Source organism: Paralichthys olivaceus, chromosome 7 (assembly GCF_024713975.1).
Source record: "Paralichthys olivaceus isolate ysfri-2021 chromosome 7, ASM2471397v2, whole genome shotgun sequence".
In the NCBI taxonomy this organism is placed as follows: Eukaryota; Metazoa; Chordata; class Actinopteri; order Pleuronectiformes; family Paralichthyidae; genus Paralichthys; species Paralichthys olivaceus.
Window position 1 is genome coordinate 27,037,371 of NC_091099.1, and position 24,303 is coordinate 27,061,673.

At 39.6% G+C, this 24,303-nt stretch overlaps 1 protein-coding gene across 14 annotated transcripts in view; it reads left to right on the forward strand.

Moving 5' to 3' along the window:
- Positions 1 to 23,973, forward strand: part of ripor1 (RHO family interacting cell polarization regulator 1) — a 53,396-nt gene extending 29,423 nt beyond the window's left edge. For 4 of the 14 annotated variants that reach the window (XM_069527833.1, XM_069527832.1, XM_069527834.1 and 1 more), the window contains exons 2-25: positions 145 to 271; positions 2,443 to 2,595; positions 3,229 to 3,307; positions 3,998 to 4,021; positions 4,227 to 4,280; positions 4,778 to 4,927; positions 5,136 to 5,199; positions 5,467 to 5,510; positions 5,823 to 5,948; positions 6,220 to 6,368; positions 6,495 to 6,627; positions 7,050 to 7,166; positions 8,736 to 8,861; positions 10,817 to 10,989; positions 11,089 to 11,818; positions 12,334 to 12,470; positions 13,305 to 13,428; positions 13,802 to 13,937; positions 16,269 to 16,430; positions 16,851 to 17,009; positions 17,117 to 17,313; positions 17,774 to 17,857; positions 18,037 to 18,127; positions 18,793 to 23,973. In XM_069527833.1, coding sequence (XP_069383934.1) covers positions 171 to 271; positions 2,443 to 2,595; positions 3,229 to 3,307; positions 3,998 to 4,021; positions 4,227 to 4,280; positions 4,778 to 4,927; positions 5,136 to 5,199; positions 5,467 to 5,510; positions 5,823 to 5,948; positions 6,220 to 6,368; positions 6,495 to 6,627; positions 7,050 to 7,166; positions 8,736 to 8,861; positions 10,817 to 10,989; positions 11,089 to 11,818; positions 12,334 to 12,470; positions 13,305 to 13,428; positions 13,802 to 13,937; positions 16,269 to 16,430; positions 16,851 to 17,009; positions 17,117 to 17,313; positions 17,774 to 17,857; positions 18,037 to 18,127; positions 18,793 to 19,136 — 3,657 coding nt within the window. In that variant the 5' untranslated portion in view covers positions 145 to 170 and the 3' untranslated portion in view covers positions 19,137 to 23,973. Of the gene's footprint in view, positions 1 to 144; positions 272 to 2,442; positions 2,596 to 3,228; positions 3,308 to 3,997; positions 4,022 to 4,226; positions 4,281 to 4,777; positions 4,928 to 5,135; positions 5,200 to 5,466; positions 5,511 to 5,822; positions 5,949 to 6,219; positions 6,369 to 6,494; positions 6,628 to 7,049; positions 7,167 to 8,735; positions 8,862 to 10,816; positions 10,990 to 11,088; positions 11,819 to 12,333; positions 12,471 to 13,304; positions 13,429 to 13,801; positions 13,938 to 16,268; positions 16,431 to 16,850; positions 17,010 to 17,116; positions 17,314 to 17,773; positions 17,858 to 18,036; positions 18,128 to 18,730 lie in introns of all 14 variants that reach the window. The other 10 variants (XM_069527841.1, XM_020105534.2, XM_069527836.1 and 7 more) reach the window with 8 other exon arrangements.
- Positions 23,974 to 24,303: the final 330 nt, after the last annotated feature.

The following is a 24,303-nucleotide window of genomic DNA, read 5'->3' on the forward strand; positions in this document are numbered from 1 at the left end:
AAAGGGTGCAGAGTGTATGAAAACTGTGGCTGTTTCCTCAGATGTGAGTGTGATGGATGACAAAGAACAAAAACATGATTGGTGTGACTCCCATGCTGTAGTGTCAGCACTCTTGTGATAAGCGTTTTCCTCTGCTCTGAACAGGGAGTCCGTCCCGAACTCTCTCCACCATGTCCCTGTCCGTTCGCCCAGTCAGACGCCTCACCACCAGATCCATCACTAGGAGCCAGAGTTTTACTGGAGTCAACAACACCTACGACAAGCCCTACAGGTGTGTGTGTGTGTGTGTGTGTGTGTGTGTGTGTGTGTGTGTGTGTGTGTGTGTGTGTGTGTGTGTGTGTGTGTGTGTGTGTGTGTGTGTGTGTCGTACAGTATGGAAATGTACTTTTTGGTGTAATATGAATTGTTTTTGCACTGGCCTTTCAGAGTATGGATACCACTCCTGAAAGTGAAAGTTCACTGAAAAATGAAAATTCACTCATTATCCACTCACCATTATGCCGATAAGTCTTAGGGGTAAACAGTGTTGCAGCTGAATTCAATACAATTGAAGTCTATCGCTCCCTCTTCTTCAGATGTCTGAAGAAGCGTGCGCAATTTTATTATTATGTAGCTCTTACCTTTAACTTGCACACTCAGGCCGGATAAGCACAAGGGTTGCTTGATGTCACTGTTGTCTCAGTCATGACTATGATTAAACAAAGACTCACAACTAACTGTGAAATTTTGAGGCCATTTGATTGATGCCTCAATTAAATGCTGTAGCATTTGATACAGGTTTGCAGGGATTTCAGTTTATTTGAATGAGCATGTTGTGATCAGTGCATGCTGTCACTGAGGTAAGCTCTGAGCTCATCAGTTCACACCTTGCTTGTGATCCTTGCTTGAACATTTCTTTTCACAAAGTTTGTTAACAGTCAGTCTGACCATACAGTGTGTGTGTGTTTGTGTGTGGGAGAGAGAGAGAAAGAGAGAGACAGAGATAGTGGAAGCATGCAGAATCTGAGAAATAGTAAAAAAAAAATAGTGATGGTCAGTGTTAATATTGAGGCCACAAATCAATCTGTTGATTGAAACACTGAACATCTCAAAATATGTTTAGTTCATTGAAACTGTAGCTGATCAGAGGACATCACCTGAGGAGGCGTTCCTTCAATGTGGCCCAGGACACATTTATGTTCACACAGCTAAAAGAATGTGGACACATGTGACCACCTCTGAATGTCATCTGAGTGATGACATCACAATCACAACAGAACTTAAAGCTTATGATCAGATCACCTGAGACACATGTTATTATTAGTGTATATTAAAGTATGTGTTATGTACATATACAGACAGCATTAAAACAGATAGGACACTTATACTAATAGTAGTTGTAGCCTGATTGCTCTACTTAACATTCATAATTTGGAATGCAAGATCCTCTGCTCTTCAACCTAAGAAAGAGTAAGGAAAAACTACCAAAAAAAACCTTTTAATAGGGGACAGAACCTAGAAACCTCAGAGAGCTACATGTGGGGGATCCCTCTCCTAGGAGAGACATAAGTGCAATAGATGCTGCGTGTAGCAGCACACATCAACAAAATCACAATATTTACAACATTGGAGACTGAATGGAAAACAATTAAGCCTGAATTCTTGGAGTGCAGTGATAAAGGGTGATATGGTACTATGAGCTCTTTAAGGTATCATGGTGCCGTATTGTTAAGGGCTTTGTAGGTGAGGAGGAAAATTTTGAATTCAATTGTAAATGAAAAGTAATTTCTTTTCCTGGTTGTTGTCAGTACACATGCTGACAATATGGTTGCATCTTTTAGATGCCTGATTTTGTTGTTTAGGTGAAAAAAGATGGTCCTTGAAATTCGTTTTGAATGGGATTTAAAGGTCAAATCCAAATATTACTCCCAGATTCTTGAGTTTCCCTGGAAGCAAAACTTTGGTCCGCACAGATAACTCATCGTTAATTTGTTCAAATTGGAATCGATCAGATAATTAAAATGTAAACCATCTTAGGGCAGTTCCTTTAATACCTATTAACTATTCCAGTCTCTGAAGTAGAATGTGATGAATGATAGTATCAAATGCTGTACTAAGCTTTTATCTGAAGCTATGAGAATAGAATGTGTTTTTTTACAGGTTTAATTATTTGGTACATAATAATGATAAATTAATTGTATTCAGTAAAGTACTATTTATAAATGTACAATAACCAGTTATTTTTCATGTTAAAATTAATAATTTTTTCACCATTACATTAAATACCAAATTATTCAGTTGAAACATCCTCCCAACATCTCCGATAAAAGAAAAAAAACAAGAGACTAACTTTAACAACATCAACTTAAAGTCAGCACAACATGGAGAGTTTCCCCTTCATTACTGTTCATTTAAAATGTCAGGGTCATGTTATGTAATGAGCTGGTGCTGCTGATGTTGCAGGAACCTCTCGGTGTTCAGCACCCCAGGTCTTGGCAGGAAGCCCAGCAGAGCCAGCAGGATGTTCACTATGTCCACCAAGTCCAACCCACTACCAAAAGTTCCTCAACCAGAGCGACTGGATCAGGTCTATGAGGCATTGAGGAAAGGCCTTCAGTAAGCACACACACACACACACACACACACACACACACACACACACACACACACACACACACACACACACACGCACATGTAATGCTGCAGTGACTAATATTTCTGTCTTAGTTCCAGCACTGTGCACTTCATACTGTTGAAGTGTAGAAGGACAAATGTCATCATTTTACAATAAATACACCTGATTGGATATTGTAACATCATCAGTCTGTACAGAAAGGTTTTTACAGACTATAAACTTAAGTTAAGTTCACACTGAAAAGGCAAATAGTGGCTAACAGTCTCATAAATGCTAACATAACACATTAAATGGTAAATGACTTAATTCATCACAGATATTTCTGCCTTTTTAGTCCACCATAACCAAACAGTGGATCTCCATTACCAATAGGTCATTGGTTTGAACTTAAAGGAATAGTTCGACATTAAGGAAAACAGTCTAACTCTAACTTTATTTCCAATAGTTAGATGAGGGTGATTCTGTCAGTTAACTATGAAGCAAAGACCTGCCATTTTAGTATAAAAGACTAAGACAAGATGAGCAGAACAACAGGTTAACCATCAGTACGACAGTCAGTGGGAGTTAAAATCATATCTTCATTTTGTGTGTGTGTGTGTGTGTGTGTTTCTCAGATCTTACCTGCAGGTTTATCAGATGGACTTGGACAACCTCAGCAGACAGATGAAAGAATCAAAGAGGAACTCCAGACTGGTGCGTCAAGTCTGTCGGCTTCACAGTTTCCTTTTATTTAATGTTGATTTATTTCTTCACTTTTTGACCATCGTCAGTGTTTCCCAGAGAGAAGGAACTGGCTGGTTGATAACGATACTGTACTGTAAGCATTCTCGACATCTTGGTAACTGCCTTTTTTTATGTTTGGAATGTCACATGAAATTGGCAACAGGCAAGTTGATTTAATAATGGCACCATCTGTGTTTCCATTGGTTCCTTATAGGCCCTTCTTCCACTATGAAATCCTGTATGTCAGTGGGGTTGAAATTTCACAGAAAAATGAAGTTTTGATTTTCAGGTCAAAGGAAGTGCATCTGACACTCCGACACACTTCCTGGTAGCTATGGGTAGTTCTATTGGGTGTTGTCCTGGTGACAAATCCATAGTCCAACAATGGAGAGAGCTCTGGGACCTGAAGAAGTTCAAAACCATCATTCAGTGGACATTATTCCTTCTACATCAGAAAGTTACTGACGCTGTCTTTACACTACCTTTATTATAGGGTAGAGATCAAACTTTCAGGTAGCCATGTCTCTCTCCACGTGTAAAACCACATGGTGATGCTGGAGGAGATGTTTCTACTCCAACATAAAGACCATAAAACACATTGTGCTGCCACTTAATAAAATGTGAAAAATACTTATAACTCGTTGCTTTGTTCTTCCTCAGGGTTTCTTGTATGAACTAGACAAGGTGAGTTATTATCAGTACTGCAATGTTCAAGTAATAGTGTGCTGTATTGTGTATGCAGTGAAAATTTACATAATCCTGAACTCTGCATTTAAACTTATTTGACCCACTTTAGTGTATTAAATTAATTTGTTAATGATGTAGTTCAGTCTGTACTGGTTTGTTGGAGTAAATGTGACTCACTCTTACTCTTGCTTCACTCTTACAGCAAGTGAAGGTGACTGAGAGGTACATAAGACGATTGGAGTTTCACCTCAGCAAGGTAAGGCCACTGTGATCTCTGACCCCATGACCTGTTCACATTAGTCAGTCAGTGAGTCAGGCAGTGAGTCAGTCAGTGTGAAATCTGACGTTACTCAGTGAATCTTGATCTAGTCTTTGGCTGTTTGTCAGAATCCTGCTTGGACCGGTCCTTCTCCTGTACTTGGGTATAGGGATCAAAGCAGATACAGGCAGACACCACAGTGTGGTTGGTACTTTGCTGCGTGTCTGCTGCTGCTAACTCACTGCATTTTATTCTTGAAAATCAGACATTAGAGCCACTCCACTGCACATGTCAAAGCTTATACATTGTGGTCAATATAGGCATAAGTCAGTATGTGTTTGAAAATGTGCTGTGCAGTCCAACTCTGTAACACAGCCAATGCTACCTGACTGTCACCCTGACCACACTCAGTTTTGTACTGCTTATTTTAGCCTCTCTTTCCTCTGTATGGGAGAGAAAGATGAAGTGCTTAACTGTTGGTCCTCTTATTACAGATTGAGGAGCTATATGATGCTTACTGCCTGCAGAGGAGACTCCGGGATGGAGCTAACAAGATGGTGAAGGCATACACTGCCTCTCCAGGCAGTAAGGAGGCAAGGGAGAGCTTAACAGAAGCCAACAAAGGCTACAAAGAGTACACTGAGGTAAGACAAAGGACAAAGAACTGGAGTGTGTGAACATAATATTAAAGTCGGTGAGAGAAAAACTGGAAATGCATAGTAATCATTGTGGGAGAGAGGGTATTTAAGAGTATTGGGAGATAACAACTGCACAGTTAATAAGGATGATGAATATTCAGCTCTGTAGTTGAGGCCTGTTATTTAGAATTAATGAAAATTTGTCTGTCTGTAGAACATGTGTGTGTTGGAGAGTGAGTTGGAGAACCAGCTGGGGGAGTTCCACATTAAGATGAAAGGTAAGAATGTAACATTCACAGCAAGCTAACCCACTGCACTGAATTCGGTGCAAATCTCATGCATAGTACCGTATTAAGTATATTATTAGTATATTTGACACAGATCTGCCTGCATCACTACCAGGACCCTAGTCTAGTTATGTTTTGATTTTATTATCTAATATCACTGTAAATAATTGTTTTGGTTTGGGTTTTTATATCACATAATGATAATATGTTTGAGTCTATGAGAAACCTGTACATACAGAAGCTGTCTCTGTCTTTCAGGTCTAGCTGGATTTGCCAGATTGTGTGCTGGTGACCAGTATGAAGTGAGTGTCTGTCTCTCTCTCTCTCTTTCTCTCTCATTCTTGCTTTGTCACTCTCTTGTTTCATTGTTTGTATGTGCTCAGTCTGTGTTTCACATGTGAAGTTGTTACACAATGACAGAAGGTCCGAAAGGTTGAAAGGTTCCCTGGTGACCATGTAATCCATTCAAACTTTTAGTTGTGCCTTTGTTCACTGTCTGAATTGATGACATGATTGATCTCAATCTCTCCATTTTGTATAACTGAATCATCAGCATTAGTTTTGTTGATATTTGGCGAGTTTTCAACGTGTGTGTGTGTGTGTGTGTGTGTCAGATCTTTATGAGGTATGGTCGGCAGCGGTGGAAGCTCCGAGGCAGAATAGAGATCAATGCCAAACAAGTGTGGGACAGTGAAGAGATGGTGTTTCTGCCACTCATCAGTGACTTCCTCTCTGTGAAGGTCAGTCCCTCTCGACATCTTCTGCCTGTCTCTTACTGGTTTTATTTTCCTTTGCACTTAGTTCTTATAGGTCAATGAAAGCAGTATGATCTGGAATACACATAATATGAAATCAAAATTGCCCATGCATTCTTCATTTGTCCTTGTGTTTCTTTGTGATAGTAAATATGTATGTAGAACGATTCTGTTGTCCCTAGTTGGTGCTCTCTGTTTGCATTCTTTGTACTCATCTAAGATTAAATGAAAAAAATATATTTCTGTGGTCTCCTAGGTGACAGAGCTGAAGAGCTTAGCCAATCACGTGGTTGTAGGAAGTGTTTCCTGTGAGACTAAGGATCTGTTTGCTGCACTGCCCCAGACAGTTGCTGTGGATATTAATGACCTTGGAACTGTTAAGCTGAGCCTCGAAGTCACCTGGAAGTAAGTTTTACAAACTGAGCTGTCAGAGTACTGTTTGTTTGTTAATTTAATTTGTGTTGTTAATTATCAGAACATCACTTATATATTAAATGGAGTATGTACTTATTATACCCCCCCTTCTGTCAGTCCATTTGATAAAGATGATCAGGGGTCAATGGCGAGTACTGTCAACAAAGCCCCAACGGTCAATAAGAGATTCTCAACAATCTTCAACCAGAGTCCACCTGACACGCCGTCCTTACGTGAACAAGCCTTTTATGTGAGTTCTCCCATATTTCTTTCTTCTTCCCTGTAATGTTTGACTAAGTGGTCTGAGGAGTGATACTAGGAAATTGGTCTTAAAGTTGCTCATTGCTAGTGTTTTGTGCTGATATCCACTACTACCCTTATATATGACATTTTAATGAATAAAACATCCAATTGAGAGAGGTGTAGACAACTGAGAAATTATCAGGCTATGCAAAGTAAGCTAAGTTATAGATCTTAGGTAGCCGATGTAAACTGACATGGAAGAAGCAAACATTTCTTTTCCATGCCAAAGAATTTATAATTCTGGAAATGACTGTACACACATGGACAACAGGAGAGTTTAGACACTGTGGATTGTGTTAAGGCAATAACCACTGGCCCCTAACCAGCTCTATTGATCTTAATTCCACCTATTGCTACCCTGACATCCAGTCTCTGCCTCGGAGTCTGACGAGGCGGCAGCACTGGCCGCTGTTGGACATCTTCAGAGAAACGCTTAGCCAGAGCTGTTCCTGTAGTGATAAGTCACCAACAAGACAGCCCACTGCAGTAAGTCTCCATGGAGTAGAACCCAGCAGATTGTAGAAATGTAGATCCTATTGGCGTATTGACTAGTGGCAGTAATGATGGTGTAGTACATTACGAACCTAGAACAGTAGTCTCTATTTGTTTGTTAAGGGCCTCATGGAGCCATGAGGTATGAACAATATGCAAAGGTTTCAAAAAAGCTATGCAGGCAGCTTTTTTAAGTGACTGTCAGCTCGGCTCCAGTTTGAGAGCAGGAACTGAAACCCTGCTGCTGTAATGCTTGATCAAACTGAAGCTCTGCTCACACATGACTCTTCTCTGGCCAATGGAGCAATTGGAGCCCCCCTGAAAGACTGAGACTCCTTTTATCAAGTCATTACTGACATCATGCTGTTCTCAGTTGCTTTTTAAACTCCAAGCAAACTATCTAAAGTTTAGAAAATCTGCATCTGCTGCTGCTGCCATGTTCTCAGATCTTAACAGATACTTTGGTGAGTGTAAAGTTATTAACCTTGAGAGGCTGCTGGATTTTTTTTACCAACCTACAAATTATTTTATATTATAATTAATTGTGGCAGAACCAAAGTGGTTCAGACTAATGACTGTGTATAAAGATGGACGACATGACAGCCTCAAATATAAGGCCAAAACATCTAAATCGCAATGCAATGTTGCAATCACCACACATGAAAATAGCAGTAGTTCTTTGCAGAATGACAAAATGTACGCTTGAGAGAGGAGTTCACAGCCTCCTTACAAACCTATGTACGCTGCTCAATGTGATCCTGAATGGCATGGTCTTAAAAGTTACTATAGACACCTTTTGATATTCTCATTGAAATGCAGTAGTCAGATGCTGTTAGTCTATCTCTTTAGCCCTTTGTTTGAAGCACACTTGGGCCTTGTGTGATACTGTTTTGAGAAGTATGATGTCTTCTGGTGAGGGCAAAACCGTAAGATAACATAATGATTTGTGCAGTGGTGCGGGTCACTATAGGTCCCTTTAAGATTTAATGGCTAGTTTAAATCTAACTTGCGGTCATTTTCAGAGGTCACTTTTGATATACTGTGAATTAAATGTTCCCATTTAACCATCTTTGCTTGTAATGATTTCTGATATACCCACATTGTTCTATCCAGTGAAAATACTCAAGAAGGTCAAAGTTAGTGAACTGTCACTAAACCTGCAGTGGGGTGTCAGCTGGTGTTAGCTTGCTAGCTGCTTGTCTGTTGAAGATGCCTCGTTGTAGAATGGAAGTCTTCCTGCAGTCTTACTGTGAGGTTTCGAGGCTGGATTCTATCGGGCCTGCACAACGACCTTGGCTCACTGACCATGTTCAGTAATCTGACAGGCATAGACACGGCCTAAAAGTAGTGTGAAGATGGAAAAGCATTTGCTGGATTAGAAGTAGGTACAGCCTTCAGTCACTTATATCCTCCAACACCCTTTTGTTTGCCACCTGGAAGACACTGTTGACATAGGTGAATTTGGCATCTGAATGTTTTCACCTCTGTAATCAATCCTGTTTGTTCACTTACAACAGTTTCTTCATTTGTCCAGCCTTTTAAACAGCACTTCCTCTGTTTTAGAACATGCTGCGTCGTCATGAAGAGTTAGAGAATGGAACAGCGTGGTCAAATTCTTCTGAATCCTCTGACGACTCTTCTAGTCCTCAGCTATCTGTAGGAGGTCCACGCAACTCGACACATCATAAGGTAACACACAACAAACTGAAGCCAGACTCAACAAAAACAACACAACACACAATGTGCCAGTCCTGTAGCCTGCATCAAAAATGTAACCTCAACTTTAATGTCATTTGCATTTTTCAGAGTGATGTTTTAGGTCAAAGCAGCAAACAGGGGAAGTAATAAAATACATTACTTACACCACATCCAGCTAGCCCACTCTGTTTTTTCAGGAGGGAGCAGCCTTGAGTGTAAGCTCATCCTCATCACTTTCTGCTGAATCTGTAAATCAAGTCGGCTGCTTTATCCTCGTTTTTTCTATTGGGGGTGTTTTTGCAAAGAAATCACTGGATTTGCCGAAGTTCATCTGAAGTCTTGCAGCAGAAGTAAGTCTGTGAAGGTGGATGAACCTGAGATGGCGTTGAGGATCGACCAGTCAAATTAGATTTAAAAAAAACGTAAATCAATACCTATTGCCTGTTAATAGAATGGAGACTTTAAGATCCCACATAAACATGCACTTGGCCGGTGCCCCAGTATATGTATTTAGACAGAAATTAACCGAATACAATTTGAAGACAATTTGTATTGAATGCTCACAGGCTCTCACGGTCCACCAGCAGCATTGTACAAGTAAACTATTATTATCTAATTAAATTCTGTTTAACATTTTTGCACAGGCTTTTTTGTCTCAGGGTGTTGGATGGGGGGCCCCAGTGCCCATTATTAACCAGCCACCACTGTTGTATGTATGATTGTATGTACGTACGTGTTTGTTTGTGTATGTAATAGCATTCTTTCACTTTTATATGAATCGGACTCAATCAACTACTTCCTTTAAATAATGATAGTCCTCCTCTGAAGTGCTTTAAAGATTATTAACATTTTTAGTAACATTAACCTTTTTTTGGTCATTATAGTTAGTTGTTTGTTATGTTATGTTATATTTATCAGTCACATCCGCTCAACCCAAAGTTTTTTCTTCTCCCCGGAATATTGTCCCTTTTATGTTGAAACTGTTGAGGGTGCAACTGGTGGGAGACTGATATTAGAAAGTTTACATATTCAAGCTAAAGATACTTCTTCATTTATGATATCCTTATCACAGATGTAGCCAGATTCACTTCTGAAAGGCATGTTTTTTCCTAATTACATAAAATGTATAGACAATTTATTTCGCAGGGCAAATCTAAGAGTTAAAACAGGAACCGACTCTGAAGGGAGAAAGTGGTGTTGAGAGCTCAAACATATAGATCATCCTACTGGGCGGGACAACTACAATACGTGTGCATATGGGAGTGGGTAAATCTAGTGAGTGCGCAGAGTAGTGCAGTCTTCTGAAGAATAAATATCCACTACAACTATCTCAGTTAGTTGGCAGTATCAGTTAGTTCTCACTATCACTGAAAAATTCAACATTGTATTTGCTTTCATATGTTATTCAAAAGATAAAGTGTTGATCTCATCTCATTAATGCTTCTCATCATTATCACGTCACTTTACAGCCTCACCCTCTGTAACATGTGACCTCGACACAGTTAACATTCTGAACAGATGACTGGATTCTGCTCACTTTCTCAATTTCCCAGTATAAACTATAATAACAATTATAACATCAGTCGATCTTACCTGACCTCTCCATACTATTTAGAATTAAGTTTAGAGACAATGCTGAACCAGAACTCTTGGTTTAATACTCAACACTTATTGTTTAAAAAGCAAGGACGAAGTCTCCTTGGGCAAGATACTCAACCCCAAACATGCTGCATGTAGATGCACTGTATAAATGTTCTTGATAAATGGCAAACACTGTATACTGTAAGGTGCTTTGAGTGGTCATCAAGACTAGAAAAGCACTATATAAATACAGACCATTTACCATGTATAATCTTTTCACAGTAGAACCCAGTTGGTTTCTTTACTGCAATGTTGTGTTGCATCTCCTGGTGACTCCATGGGTTCATGTCTCTCTGGCTCTCTAGGCAGTGGTGGTGACACCAGAGATTCAGCCAACTGTAACAGGAAGATCCTCCCCACAGCCTGACATCTCATTTAGCCTCAGAGACTCTTCCTCACAAACTCCAAAATCCACCCATATGGTATGCTCCGTCAGTGAGGTTCCGAACAACAGCCGACACCAAACAGAGAGCAACAGGTAGTGTTCACTTTGAAGATTTCATTTCAATTCCATTCTACACACAGGCGTATAGTGTGTTCTATGAATAACTGAACTGATTTATGAACTCATTCACAGAGAAGAGGACAAGGGGACAGCCTCTGTGATGACAAAACCTGACAGTGAGGAAGAGGATGCAGGGAAACAGTCTCCCACTGCAACAGTGGATGGAGTGGTGACTGATAGCCACACCTCACGCAGCTACTTGCGCTCTCTAAGCCACATTAGTGAAAGCAGTGCTGATGGTATTGTGTTAACGGACAGGTCAGCTGGGGAATCAGGGGAGGAGATTTCTTTGGCCTCTGGGATCTCCATCAATGACATTGAAATGGAGCTGGCTAGCAGAACTCCTGAGTTACCTAGCTCTGCTGCCACAGACACTGACACGTCATCGAGGAGGCTTGATGTCGTCGAAGAAAACACAACAGTTAATGATGTCACAGATCAACATCCAATCAGGTCGCCAGAGGATACATCCAGCTCTGTCCTCACATCCTCCTCCTCCGGGACTGAAGGAATAAACTCTAACCCTCCATCACAAATGAACACACTCCCACACCAGGAGTGCAACATAGTCCCAGAGAGCAGGGATGTGACATATGTAGCTCAGCGGGTGTCGGTGGAGGAGGAGATGCCAAGTGCAGATGCCGATTGTCTGTCCAGAGTGGGTGATGGTGATGGTCCAGTGGACTGTGGGCTGGAGGATGCCCTGGCAGTTGTAGTTTCCTCTCTGGATGATTACAGGGGACAGTTCCCTGAGTTACAACTACTGGAGCAAGAACTGAGGCTGCTGCAGGTTACACTGAAGGTGAGGACAGAACATGCGCGCCAAACAAGAGATGGTACTTCCAGAGTTAGAGTAACTTAAACTGCATTGAGGTAATAGTACCGTGACTTATCAAAATAAGCACATGGAATGTGTGTCATCAAGAAAAAAATGCAGGTACCCTACAGTCAGTTGTCTTTTGTCTTATGTATAATTTTTGCTACATAAAGAGCAGGATATTTCCAGTCCATATCCCTAAAGTGAAATCACAAAATTCTAGAAATACACACAGACAAACACAAATATACAAATATATGTATACATCTATTTTTACATGTACCCTGGGTGTCCTGTGTTGTTGTGTTTCAAATCAAGGTAGATGTCTGCAGTGTGTGACTGTGCATGCTCTGTAGGTGTTCTCTTTAAGATCCATTGTGTGTGTGTGTGTGTGTGACATACTGTATGTATATTGTATCTGTGCTCTGTTCTTTTTACATCTTAAGACATAGCTGTCTACTGATACACAATCTAAATATGGTGTGTGTCTGTGTTGTCAGGGTGGAAGGCACAGTCGTTCACCCAGTGTGGTCAGCCTCACAGTGGAAACGGCTCTGGGCAGCTTTGATTTCCTCAACATGTCTGACTGGGAAGAAGATGAGGAGGAAAGGGGTGACAAGAGGAACAGAAATGGCAGGTCAGTGCTGCTCAATGAACTATTACTGAAACACAACAATCAACCTTCTCATGAGCACAAATTCTGACAAAAACATATATTACATACATTAGATTAGTTTAAGGCCTCCTCCTTTGTCAAATAAATAACATAATAAACAACCTTATCATTGTACAACTTTATTTGTTGAAGAATCTCAGTCATTGCAGGATCTTGCTGCCATCTAGTGGAGCTCTAGGGTACTATCACTGTCACTCAGCACAGATGTGTTCAGATCATTGGTATGTGCAGCTGTAATGTCAAAAAAAAAACCTCATGCACTTTCAAACCTTTCACACAATATCATAACCACCTTGAAATATGAATTTTTCTTTTTCAATATCACAAACCCTTTGTCATTATTTATACACCTTGCATTGATGCCATTCAACAATAGCAATGGAAACTAAAAAAGACTAAGACTGCATTCAGATGCTCTGCTCTTACTGTACTCATGCACAGTGGTGCTTAATCAAAGTACAAATGACGATGGTACTTGAGGAAAGGCTGAGGGTTCAGTTCATCATGAGGAGAACACGAATGTATGAATCAAAATTTGTAACAGTCCATCTTATGGAAGTTGAAATATTAAATGTCAATGTCATAGTGGCACGGGTAAAGTTCTTTGGTGACCATCGCACAGAAGTGTAAGATATCATCTTCATCTAGCATTGTGTGAGCAGGTGCACATCAGCTGAAGCAAGCTGAACTGATATGTCTAAATTTAACTGTAACCACTTCCTATTACACACTGAAAAGCCTTGTTCGTGTGTGTGTGTGTGTGTGTGTGTGTGTGTGTGTGTGTGTGTGTGTCAGTAGGTCTCTGCAGGACAGAGGCTGGGACAGCCCCTCCTCCCCCACCCTCCCCCTTACTACAGGCTGCACCACTCTAGACTGCTCCCTGGTGGTCCACTTGAAGAATTGCAATGCACAGTTGCTGGTAAGAGAGTCAAGAAAATCATTAATGAAAATCTAAATTATAGATGTATGTCATCCGATGTTCTACTGGTTATATGTAGTGTTTGTGAATTTTACTCCTGCTATCACTAACAAATAGTGCTTCAATAAGCACTAACAGCTATAGCAGTCGTATCAGTCGTCATGTAATGATGCTTTTAACAAATCGTGCTAGTAATAGATTTAGGAGGAAAACAAATGATAAGATCAGCTAGCTTTTTGAAAAACCTGTTGCACGATCACATTAGTATGAAGTGGAGCACAGAGGACCTCATTACCGTTTTAGAAATGTTTACTGTTGTTTGACAGATGGTTATATGTCATGTGTTAATTGATACATGGCACTGTGTGTGTAGCGTCTGGGTATGTTTGGGCCTCTGCGCTGTGGAGAAATGTACGCCTTAGACAGACTGCTGAGAGAGGCTCGAGTGCTTGAAAACATCCGACGTATCACTAGGGACAACCCGAGACGCCTCAGACAGCCCGATGAAGGTAAGCACTAACTAGTATCTGTACACACGTGTGGGTTCATCTGTCTGTGTGTCTGCCATCACTTTCACATGCACAGGTACAAAACCATAGACAGTGCGTGACAAATAGTAAATGATGGGAAGACTGAAGATTGAGATTGAACTGCCGACATTCTGGTTGGAGGACGACCGCTCTACCCCTCAGCCACAGCCAAAACATAGAAACATTTACCTTGGCGGTTTGATCAAGTGTTGCCCTGTGACATTCAAAAATGAACCAACTACACATTTAATTCAGTTCACCTTCAACAAGCTGCTTGATGACGAAGGCACAGTGACTCATTTCCTCAAGTACAGTCAGTGCTTGCAGCTTGCTATTTAATAAAGTGAACCTGGTAGAATCTCAGCTAGTGATACATATACACCCCACTAACTACACTGCACAACTATAGGATCCAGGCATTCATAACATACAAAACCAAACCTGCATTGTCATTTATAGTTGTTATTTATTAACATGTGTATGTTCATCTGGACTTTCATAATAAAACACAACATGATAGACAATCATGCTGATTTTCGATAATAACCCAATCCTTGAACTAGTCTGGACTTGCGACGGGATATATTTTACGTATTATGACTCTTCTAAATGACATCATCTAAATTTGGTCACAAATGAGTGGTTTGTTTAATGGCAATTTACATGTCAAATACATTGGATTTAAATATTTTACAGGGTCATGCTAATGCATTTCTTGCGTAATCTGGATAAAATGTGATTACATTTGCAGAAGGGGAAAGGGTTTGTATAAATATTTATATGTTAGGAATGTCTCTGATGCTCTCAGTATACTTAGCCTGTCAGGTTTTAAAATGGCTTCTGAAAACTCCTCCCACCACCATATTGATATAATACTCATGTACTGCTCTATATAAGACATATGATTGTTTTAAATGTTCTACTTCAGGTGTGTGAAATGTTAGTAGTTGGTAGTTGTTTAGCAAGAGTTATCTTTAAATCAAAACAACACAATTATTGTGTGAAATATTGTGATAATTACTGATAGGTTTTTTTTTTTATCATGGAGACATTTAGGCCACATCGCCCTTCTCCAGGTTGAATTGTTTTTACTCCCTTAATTACACAGTCATTTCAATCACGTTTCATGTGAAGTGCAGCACATTTAGTGCCTTCCCTGAGAAATTGTCTTAAAATGTTTCTCTCTGTGATTATTGGTGTAAATAGAGGAAAGAATGGGGTAAGCTCAGCCACTTTTTACATTTGATGATTTTAGTGTAAAACAGAAGTGTATTTGTTTCAAACAATAGTTACTATCTATACCTCAGGTTGATATCTAATTATTATAGTTTCAGAACAATGACCCATTCAGAAAGGTGTGTCCTTTGGCACAAGTAACCCCAAGGTGGGGGTAATATGATCATAGTAAATGTAGGGTACATTGAACCCTCTATAGGTAAAATTGTGCCACCATTAAAAACTGAGATAAATGACACAAAATCCATGCCATCAATTAAACAAAGACAAAAACCTACAAACCATATATTTTACTGTTGTTCAACATGTTTCTCAAACATTTAGGAAAGGAATAAACTGTGATCTTTGTGTGTTAGCTACAGAAAGAATGTAAGTGTACATGTACTTTGTGTACGTACAGCATGTTTGTGTGACTTAACAATAGTTAATAAGGTCTTTATTACATTGAGCAGCAACATTGTAACACTTGTAACAGTGACACAAAGAGTTTGTGTATGTGTATGTATGCATGTCTATGTATGTGTGTGTGCACAAGTGCATGTGTGTGTGTATGTGTGCAGTGAACAATGACTGAGCATTAGCTTAATTTACCCCACATCACTGGCTCGTTTTACCCCACAGCCACCATTTTGATAAAACTGTTTCACACAATAGCTCAGATCAGTTGTGTAATGTTTATTACCTTGTTTTGTAACTTACAATGACTTAGATAACATGAAGTAATGTCAAAAACATATCTATTTTAATTAAGATAAAATACTGATAACTTACGTTACGTGGTGAGTTTATTTTTTTGTGCTTGCCACTCTCCCCATGTGCTTGATTCAGAGATGGGATGAGTAATGTTGACTACACTTCCTTAATGCTGTTTTTTTATTTTTTTTTTATGGTTACCTAGATACAGGGGGTTGCTCATCTAACCCACTGGCTCAACTTACCCCGTTCTCCCTACAACATGCAGTCATTCACTGAAGTATTAGTCTCGGGTTGCATATGTTCCAGTGGGGAAAAGCACTAATACATATCCTTTAACTTTTCCTCCCTCTCTACTCTCTTACCTTCTTTCTATCACAGTAATACCTCAGTTAGGCCTGTGCCTGGGTGCTGTGTCACTATGGCAACAGTGTGTGGGGCAGGGCAGCATGTACATGGTCTCTGCTGAGGACTTCCTGGTTACGTTGTCTACAGCCTTCTCCAGCATACTGCCTGAGAGGGTCTGCAGCATATCTGACAAAGGTACAACAACTGTGTGTGCATGTGTGTGTGCATGCGTACATGTGTGTGCATGCTCACAGCACAAGTCAGAGTAGGTGGCATGTGATTGAGGTTGTTTCCTATCTTTATTCAAGAGCGGGGTCTTTCAGTTCGAGCACATGAGTTGCAAGCAGCCAGAGTGCAGAGAAGGGCTAAAGCTGGAGAGCAGGAAATCAGTGCGAGCAACAATATATTTGAGTGCAAGCACACAGTTTGAGCAGAAGCAGAGCAAATTTAAGTGCAAACGGGCTATATTATTGCAAGGGCAGGGTTTTGATGAGAAGTAATACACTATCTGAACGTAAATTCAACAGGTCATGCGCTCGAACTGAAAGACCACGCTCTTGATTAAAGGTAGGAAAAAAAACTCCACATCATGTTAACACATTTGTGTTTGTCTAGTGTTCCTGTGTCTGACTGAGCGAGTGCTGGATCAGAGGTTACCACGGCGAGGCAGCAGCAGAGATGGAGTGATGGTGACGTTGTTCCAGCTCTGGAGTTACGTAGAGGCTAATGGCATCAGTGACATGGAAATACACATCACTGAGCTAGCAGAAGAGGGTACCTGACACAAACACACACACAAACACAAACAGAAAGGTAAACGACTGCAGGAAACATACCTTCTGATTGAATGGCAGTAATCATGGATAACCTTCCTCTGCTAGTGTGGTTGGTGCAGAGGCTGGCATCAGCTGACCTGGATGTGATCGTTCACACTCTGCGGCGTCCTGCAGAGTGTAGCTTGAGGAGAGAAGGACTTCATGCTGTAGCCAAGTTACTGAAAGACCCACGAGGCAAAGTGTCAGCGTCTGCCAGCTCTGTACTGAGAAGCCTGGCTGCCCAGCCCAGACAGAGAGAGCAGGTGAGAGGACACTGCACAAAGTGTGTGTTGTGTGCATATGCACTACTTGTTTCAGTGTTGGTTTAAAAAACACTTCCGGTGCTATGGGAATTTTAGAGCTCAACTGTAAATTTAATCACTGAATGGCCTTTTTCTCCAGATTTACCGTGAAATGTTAAAACTCTTTGTTTATCTACATGATTCTTATAACTTTAAGCCTATAACCTCATGTTGATGTTTCTGTATTTAAATATTTTACTGACACCATTGTGGAAGGCCATCTTCAACCAGGGTATGTTGATAGTGTAACATTAGCGTAATTATTACTATAGTATTATTTGGCTGGTCTGCCATCCTGCATATACAGCCATACTGTTGTCCTGTGAGATGAACACCTTAAACGTAAGTGTAAAAAGTGTACCGCAGCAGCCTCACACTGGACGTATTAACGACATCACACTGCGAATGTCCTCCCCCTCAGGCCTTGGTCAGCTGTCTGGAGCTGCTGGAGGATGAGAAAGTGGACACCAGAGTGTGTGGATGCAAGGCCTTAGCTTGTCTGAAGGTAGAGAGTTTGTGCTTTTATCCAAACCATATCTCGATTTTAGGACAATGTTGATCCAGTTTATGGCACAAAAATGGGAAACAACTGTCATAAAATCATGTGTGTGCAGCTTTTTCATACTGTGTAATACAGTAGGTATTTTTCAAATGACCACTCCATTCCATCTGTTGTTATTGCAGGCTAAAGAAAGTATCGACCAGTTAGTGTATCTTTGTCGGACAGACAAGGAGGAAGTCCGAGATGCTGCCAAACAAACGCTGCTCGTCCTTGGTAATAACCATCAGATTTGTCTGCTTTACTAGAATGCATATAGACACTACATTGTTAATAATGACAGCAAATTCAATACATGCATGTTAGTGAAATAATTTTGCCAACTACCAACTTCATGATCGGTACTGTGGATATTAAAGTTTTAGTTAAATTGTGTACTTTGGGACTTTGATATCTAATAGTTGTTAAACAACAAAAGGAATCGGTTCTAAAACAAACTGGGAGCCAGTGTAGTGATGCTAGGTTGTAAAGAATATGTTTGTTAGCTTATCAGCATGGTTTTGATTTAAGCTGCAATCTAAGTAAACACTGAGATATGTAGTGTATGAATGATTTATGAAGCTGTCTCACCCAAATGTTCTCATAACTGGCAGTAGTGGTGATCACAAAGAGCTTTGTTGAGACATAATTAAATGAAATGATGTGGGTTGAGTGAGTTCTTATTTAAATGTGTTTTATATTCCTGTACTGTATTCATGCAAATACTGTTTCTTATGTATATAATTATTGTAAGCATGGTGACTATAATAATTCTTTTTGGTACTTTTTTCATTTCCATTCACATTTTTATTCCATTTACTCACATGTTTGTGACATAAGACAATAACTAAGAAAGAAACAAGAAACGTATATCTTTCTTGTTTTCTCTTTTCCCAACACAGATCTTTTGAGAGGATTCATTCATTCTTTCATTTGTCCATTCTTTTATTCACTTTTTCCATTTTTTTTGTTGTCATTCATCCTGTGGAGCAGGGGAGGAGGGGAAGATGGCCCACAGACATGTGGAGACGTCTCAGGACAGTATACCAAGACTCTTCGCTCCAGGAAGCATGGCCAGCACAGCATTCTAACACACACACATACACACACACACACACACACACACACACACACACACACACACACACACATCTACCCCATTACTAACACTGAAAGATCAAAAGACAAATATACTATGATATACAGTATATACACTGACAGAGAATCATATTCACATCAAGAATGACACCTCTGCTTAACACTGGGCAAAGATTTAAGTAAGCTACAAATACACCACTGTATTGTATATCAGCCTGTGATATACTCTAAGAAGATTGGTTAGACTGTAAAGATGCTGGGATGAATGAATAGTGTTGACAGGAGGGATGAATGAAGAGAGGAGCAGAAGAATGAAATTCAGATTACTGGTCTTTCCACCACAGTAATGTTCATGGTCCAGACACATATATACTCTTTTGAAATATGTCAAGAAAGGAAAACTTTAGAAAGCTTTACAGGATAATTACTGTTTTCACAGCCTTCAAATGCCAAAATAACGTTTTAGTTTCTTATGATTTGTGATATGAAAGTTTTATTTCTCCCACTTTCTGGATAACAGCTTTTGATTGGTTACATGGTAAACCAGCAGGCATACACAGAATAAATATTCCATTCTTGCTCTTCATTATACTACTTTAAGCCTAAACTGCCATGTTTACTTAAGACCTCGAGGCTGTTTGTACTGTGCTGCTCCAGATGAACAGTTTCTTCTGTTACATGTCTGCAAACTCAACATTAAAGACGCTAAAAGGCTTTCCCATACAGGTCTGCCTAAACTGTAGCCACCGGCTCTACTTATGCTTGTTGATCAAGTTTTGCCAGATGGCTGTGAAGACCTATCTGGCTGTAATCAAGATCACTTAAGACCACTTCAGTCTAACAATGTGCAGGTTTTGAGACAGAGTCAAGAGACTGAGTCCAAATATAGCTAAATTAAAATCTAATTTAGTATATAGTAAGCTTTTAACTGGTGGGTATAAACCTAGTTGTCTAAAAGAGGGACACGTGGTTGTTTTGTGGAAAAAACACTATGGAAAAAAAACTTGTGTCAGTGACGTTGTAGAGCAGTTAAGGTGGCAGCAGACATATAGGCTGCTGTGTGGCAAGAACAGTCAAAACACATCCAAGACTGAGAAACAGCTGGGAGCATGTTTCAAGATCACTTCTACAGCCTTGACTTGCAACATTGTTCAGAGGAAATCATCGTCCCCAAACTTGATCATCAGTGTATATAAATTGTGACTATAAATGTTTAATTTTATTCTCAAAACACAGACATGGACCGAAGGTCCACAGGGACAAAAACATCTCTATGGAGAGTTGGATTCAGATACAGTTACTGGTTGCTGTAATTTGTCTCTCTGTCTGTTATGGCTGTGGCATCGCTGCACTTAAACAAACTAGTTTGCTTAACATATTGTTTCACTTACTGTTCTGAACGGCCTCACCCATAGGAGGAGACTAAAACACATTGCTACAGCATCCTCCTGTCTGAATCCCACTATCTCCATAACCCCACTCCAGGAACTATGTTCTGCTGTGTGTCTGTCTCGGCACGGTAAAAAGTAGAAAAAGGGATACTCATGCTCTCTTTCAGTCATACATCCATTGTGTTGAACCTGTTTGCCAATACAGAAAGTCACGGACAAATGTGTGTGAACAAGGAGAGGTGGACTGAATGAACTCAAACCCTGCTTACTTCCACTCATCCTCGAACCTGGCTGGTCACTGCATAAAGGTGGTGTGATGGGTTGTCAGTGGCTACGGTGGACTCAGACGATGAGGCACTTTGTGAGGCACACTGAGGCCCCAAGAGATACAGACGTCCAGTCCTTGTGCAAAAATACATGCCTCAGTGAACATGAGGTCAGAATCCTTCCCTCTGGTAGCACAGCAGAGACTTATTTTACTGCATCAAAAAAATATATAAAAAGCAGCAAGCAGCATGTTTCAACTAACACACTCACACAGATAATCCATGTCCCACATCTGCTAACACTGGCTTATTAACTGTGAATCGTCTTCCACTTCAGAAGATCAAAATTAAAGCTTTTTTATTCTCTGTATTATAGGCCTTCATGTTTAATGTTGCCAACATACTGGCAACAGATTAAGAAGAGAGTAACCCACACTGTAGTTCTGTATAAAGCTTGAGACTGTAGAAAACATGTTAGGTTGTTTCTGCACAAAGAATGGTTCAAACAATTCAGTGCCATTACTCCTTATAATTATCACACACCTTATTCTCAATGAAAATACATATGACTATATGCCACTGGGATTTAATATGTTCTGATGTAAATTGTTTTTATTTAGCAGCATCTTCATATGTAAATGTATACTTTGTGGTATGAGATGCTGTTTAAAATGATGATTCACATGAATTCACTGTCAGTGGCACTTCACTTTACCGCTGACGTATACCTGCTGTAAATGTGGCTGCAGTCGGTCCAGAGTCACTGTATTACTGCGACAGGCTGCTGTGGGTAATCTGTTGTTTGAGAAGGTAAAGATGGATCACTAAGAGAGGTTTATTCAAATCTGGTATGAGTTATGTTTAAAGTCAGGTCAATAACAGAGGACTTAAACAGTCATTCAGTGATTGTTTAATGGTCATGCCAGTGTTTTTTCTTATTTTTACAATTTACCACATATAACATACTAAAATCATTACAATGCTGCTAAACATTTTCACAGTAAAATACACTAGTCCCTGAAGACCCTGATTTATTATTGTAGAACTCAAAGTGATCACATATGTAATTTAATCGAGTAACTAATCTCTGCAGTTATGTACTGATGACTTCATAATTACTAGATAGGTCTCTCATATTTGTTAACAATGATCTCATTGTTGGGTGATATGTTGTCATTACAATGAGTTCTGAGATTATTTTTTGAATTGGTGTGACGGCTAAAGTTGGTTTCCATTCCAAAGAACACGTCTAGCTCACTCTTTAAGATTATTTTAATACATCAATACATACATAGTACTGAAGCACAGTATTGTCGTAATACACATCATGTCAGTAAAATAACAAAATGTAAACAGAGCAGATGTTAACTGACCCACAAGGGATAACCAAATAAAATTAGGTGAAGAATGTGGTTTTTGGTCAATGGTGAAAATAAAAAATACAGAATGCTAGGTTTAGTAAATGGGTTAAAAATATAGATAGAAACATATTGATCTCATTATATAAACAGTGGTAATACGAATTGAAGCATCATAAGTTATTTTTCTCATAGTCCAACAGGTTACCCACACTGAGTTTGACTTGTGAAAATGCCAAAATGTCCAGCCCTGTGGCTCCAGCTGTTCTGTTTCTTGTAATCCTCTTTCATTGGTTTCACAGTGGCTCTGCTGACAGTGATGCTGCCTTTCTGCCTTTTCTTATTTCCTGAACACCGCTACTGTAAGGTCTTCTCAGAAAGACCACTGGTTATGTCATACTTCAGTGATAGTATATAGACGTGTCCTGGTTGCATACTGTGTACTAGTTCTATGATGTACAGCTGATATACTTATGTTGTCTGTGCATTGTTCTGGCAGTTAAAGATAAAGCAAGATATATTAAAGGCATTTATTTGTAGAGTAATTTCTAGTCCATTACTGTAATCCAGATCAAGTAAATGGTCAATGGATCCATGAAATCTTGTTTATTCTGATGAATTTTAATATCTCAGGTGACTCTCTCAATTTTCTTTTTTAGTGCCACCATGGGGTCAGTGTGATGTTTTCCACAGGAGCCACTTTGACATGTTGCTAAACCTTCATTAATGTGAGAATTAACATCTGTGTACCTACTGTTCATGTGAAAATGGCTGCTGTGGAAAAGGTCTATTGTTTTATGACCCAAACTAACTGTAAAACATAACCTTGTCAATAGCTCAAAGCTCCACTGTACAACTTTAGAGCCACTAGCTTACTCCCTGTTTTTCTGAGGTGCTGAGTTTTCATACCATGGAGCACAGCAGGGTTTTTGTTTCTTCTTTCTGTGTAACTAAAGACTAATTCTGACTGCTGAAAAGTTTTCAATGTAACTTCCATGTTCACCATGTTTTACATTCTATATGTTTCAAACAGGATCTAGATTCAGTGTAGTGTATGCAAACGGGACACGTCTTTGGCCTTCAAGCAGAAGGTTACGGTTCCTAATGTACAATGTGCCAAACCTGAGTTAGATTTCAGAAACACTGCAGTGTACAGACATAACAAATCATGATGATGAAATCACCTTAACAGAGGATTAGGGACATGTCTTCAAATATGTATATCTGAGCTTGATGTCAGAATCCTCAGATTCCTGAATAGGTTTTAAATCATCTGAATTTGAAAAGAAAAAACTAATTCTAAATTCTGGCATTTCAGATTTCAATCTGTGTACGTCTATGAATATTGTTTTACATAGCCCTAATCCTCTTGTATGCAGTACAGATGCATATTTTTTTAAAGCAATAATGAATCCTTGTTTTGTTGTGTCCCTGAAAAGAACTGATATTCCTTTTTTATTTTCAGTCGTTAGAGGGAGGCTGATCAGACAGCTATCTGCTTGTATGTTATGCTTGGATGTTGACTTTTTTAATACAACACATTACAAGCGACTGCAGTGTCACTAGAATGAATGGGGACTCAGACTCAGTGTTTGTAAATATGATGGCTACCACTGCATGCAGTGTATTTACCACTATAAGTTTCTATAGGATAGCAGCAATCTGCAGCTATACCTCTGCATCCATAATGCACCTTGCAGTGTTTAAGTGCCTCAAGGTTTGACAATAGCAGAGATGTAAAATGATATAGATGAAAAATAAGATAGATCCTTTATTTAAGAATGAAGACAGTGTGAAGCATAAGAAAAACACTGGAGCACATTATATATATTTTTTTCTTCCGCAAGCTTGTTTAATTGTGAAGCATTGGACTGGAAATGTTCTATTATTTTCTTTTTTCTAAAAAAAAAATGTTTCAAGGTATTCTGGTGTCGAATATATACAATCTATTAAACATGTGATCAAAAATAGTCTTGTGTGACTGTGTTCTTTTTCAACTGTATCATGACCTGCTAACACATACACAACTAAAACTAATATTCTGGCTAAAATCTGCCTGGCACTCATTTTTTGCAGTGCAAGTCAGTTGTCTTAGATTGTAAGAGGCCACCGGCAAACAGAACACTTCCAAATTCAGTGAAGCTCCAATAGTAGCAGAGCAGCTGTTAACAGCTGGCTGTCCTCACTGAGAAACATTCATCTGTGCCCGTGTACCACTGAGAACAAAATATAATTCAAGATGGCATTCATGGCATTTAGGAAACTTTGGATGGCCTATGAAAGACAGACTGCTCAGCTCA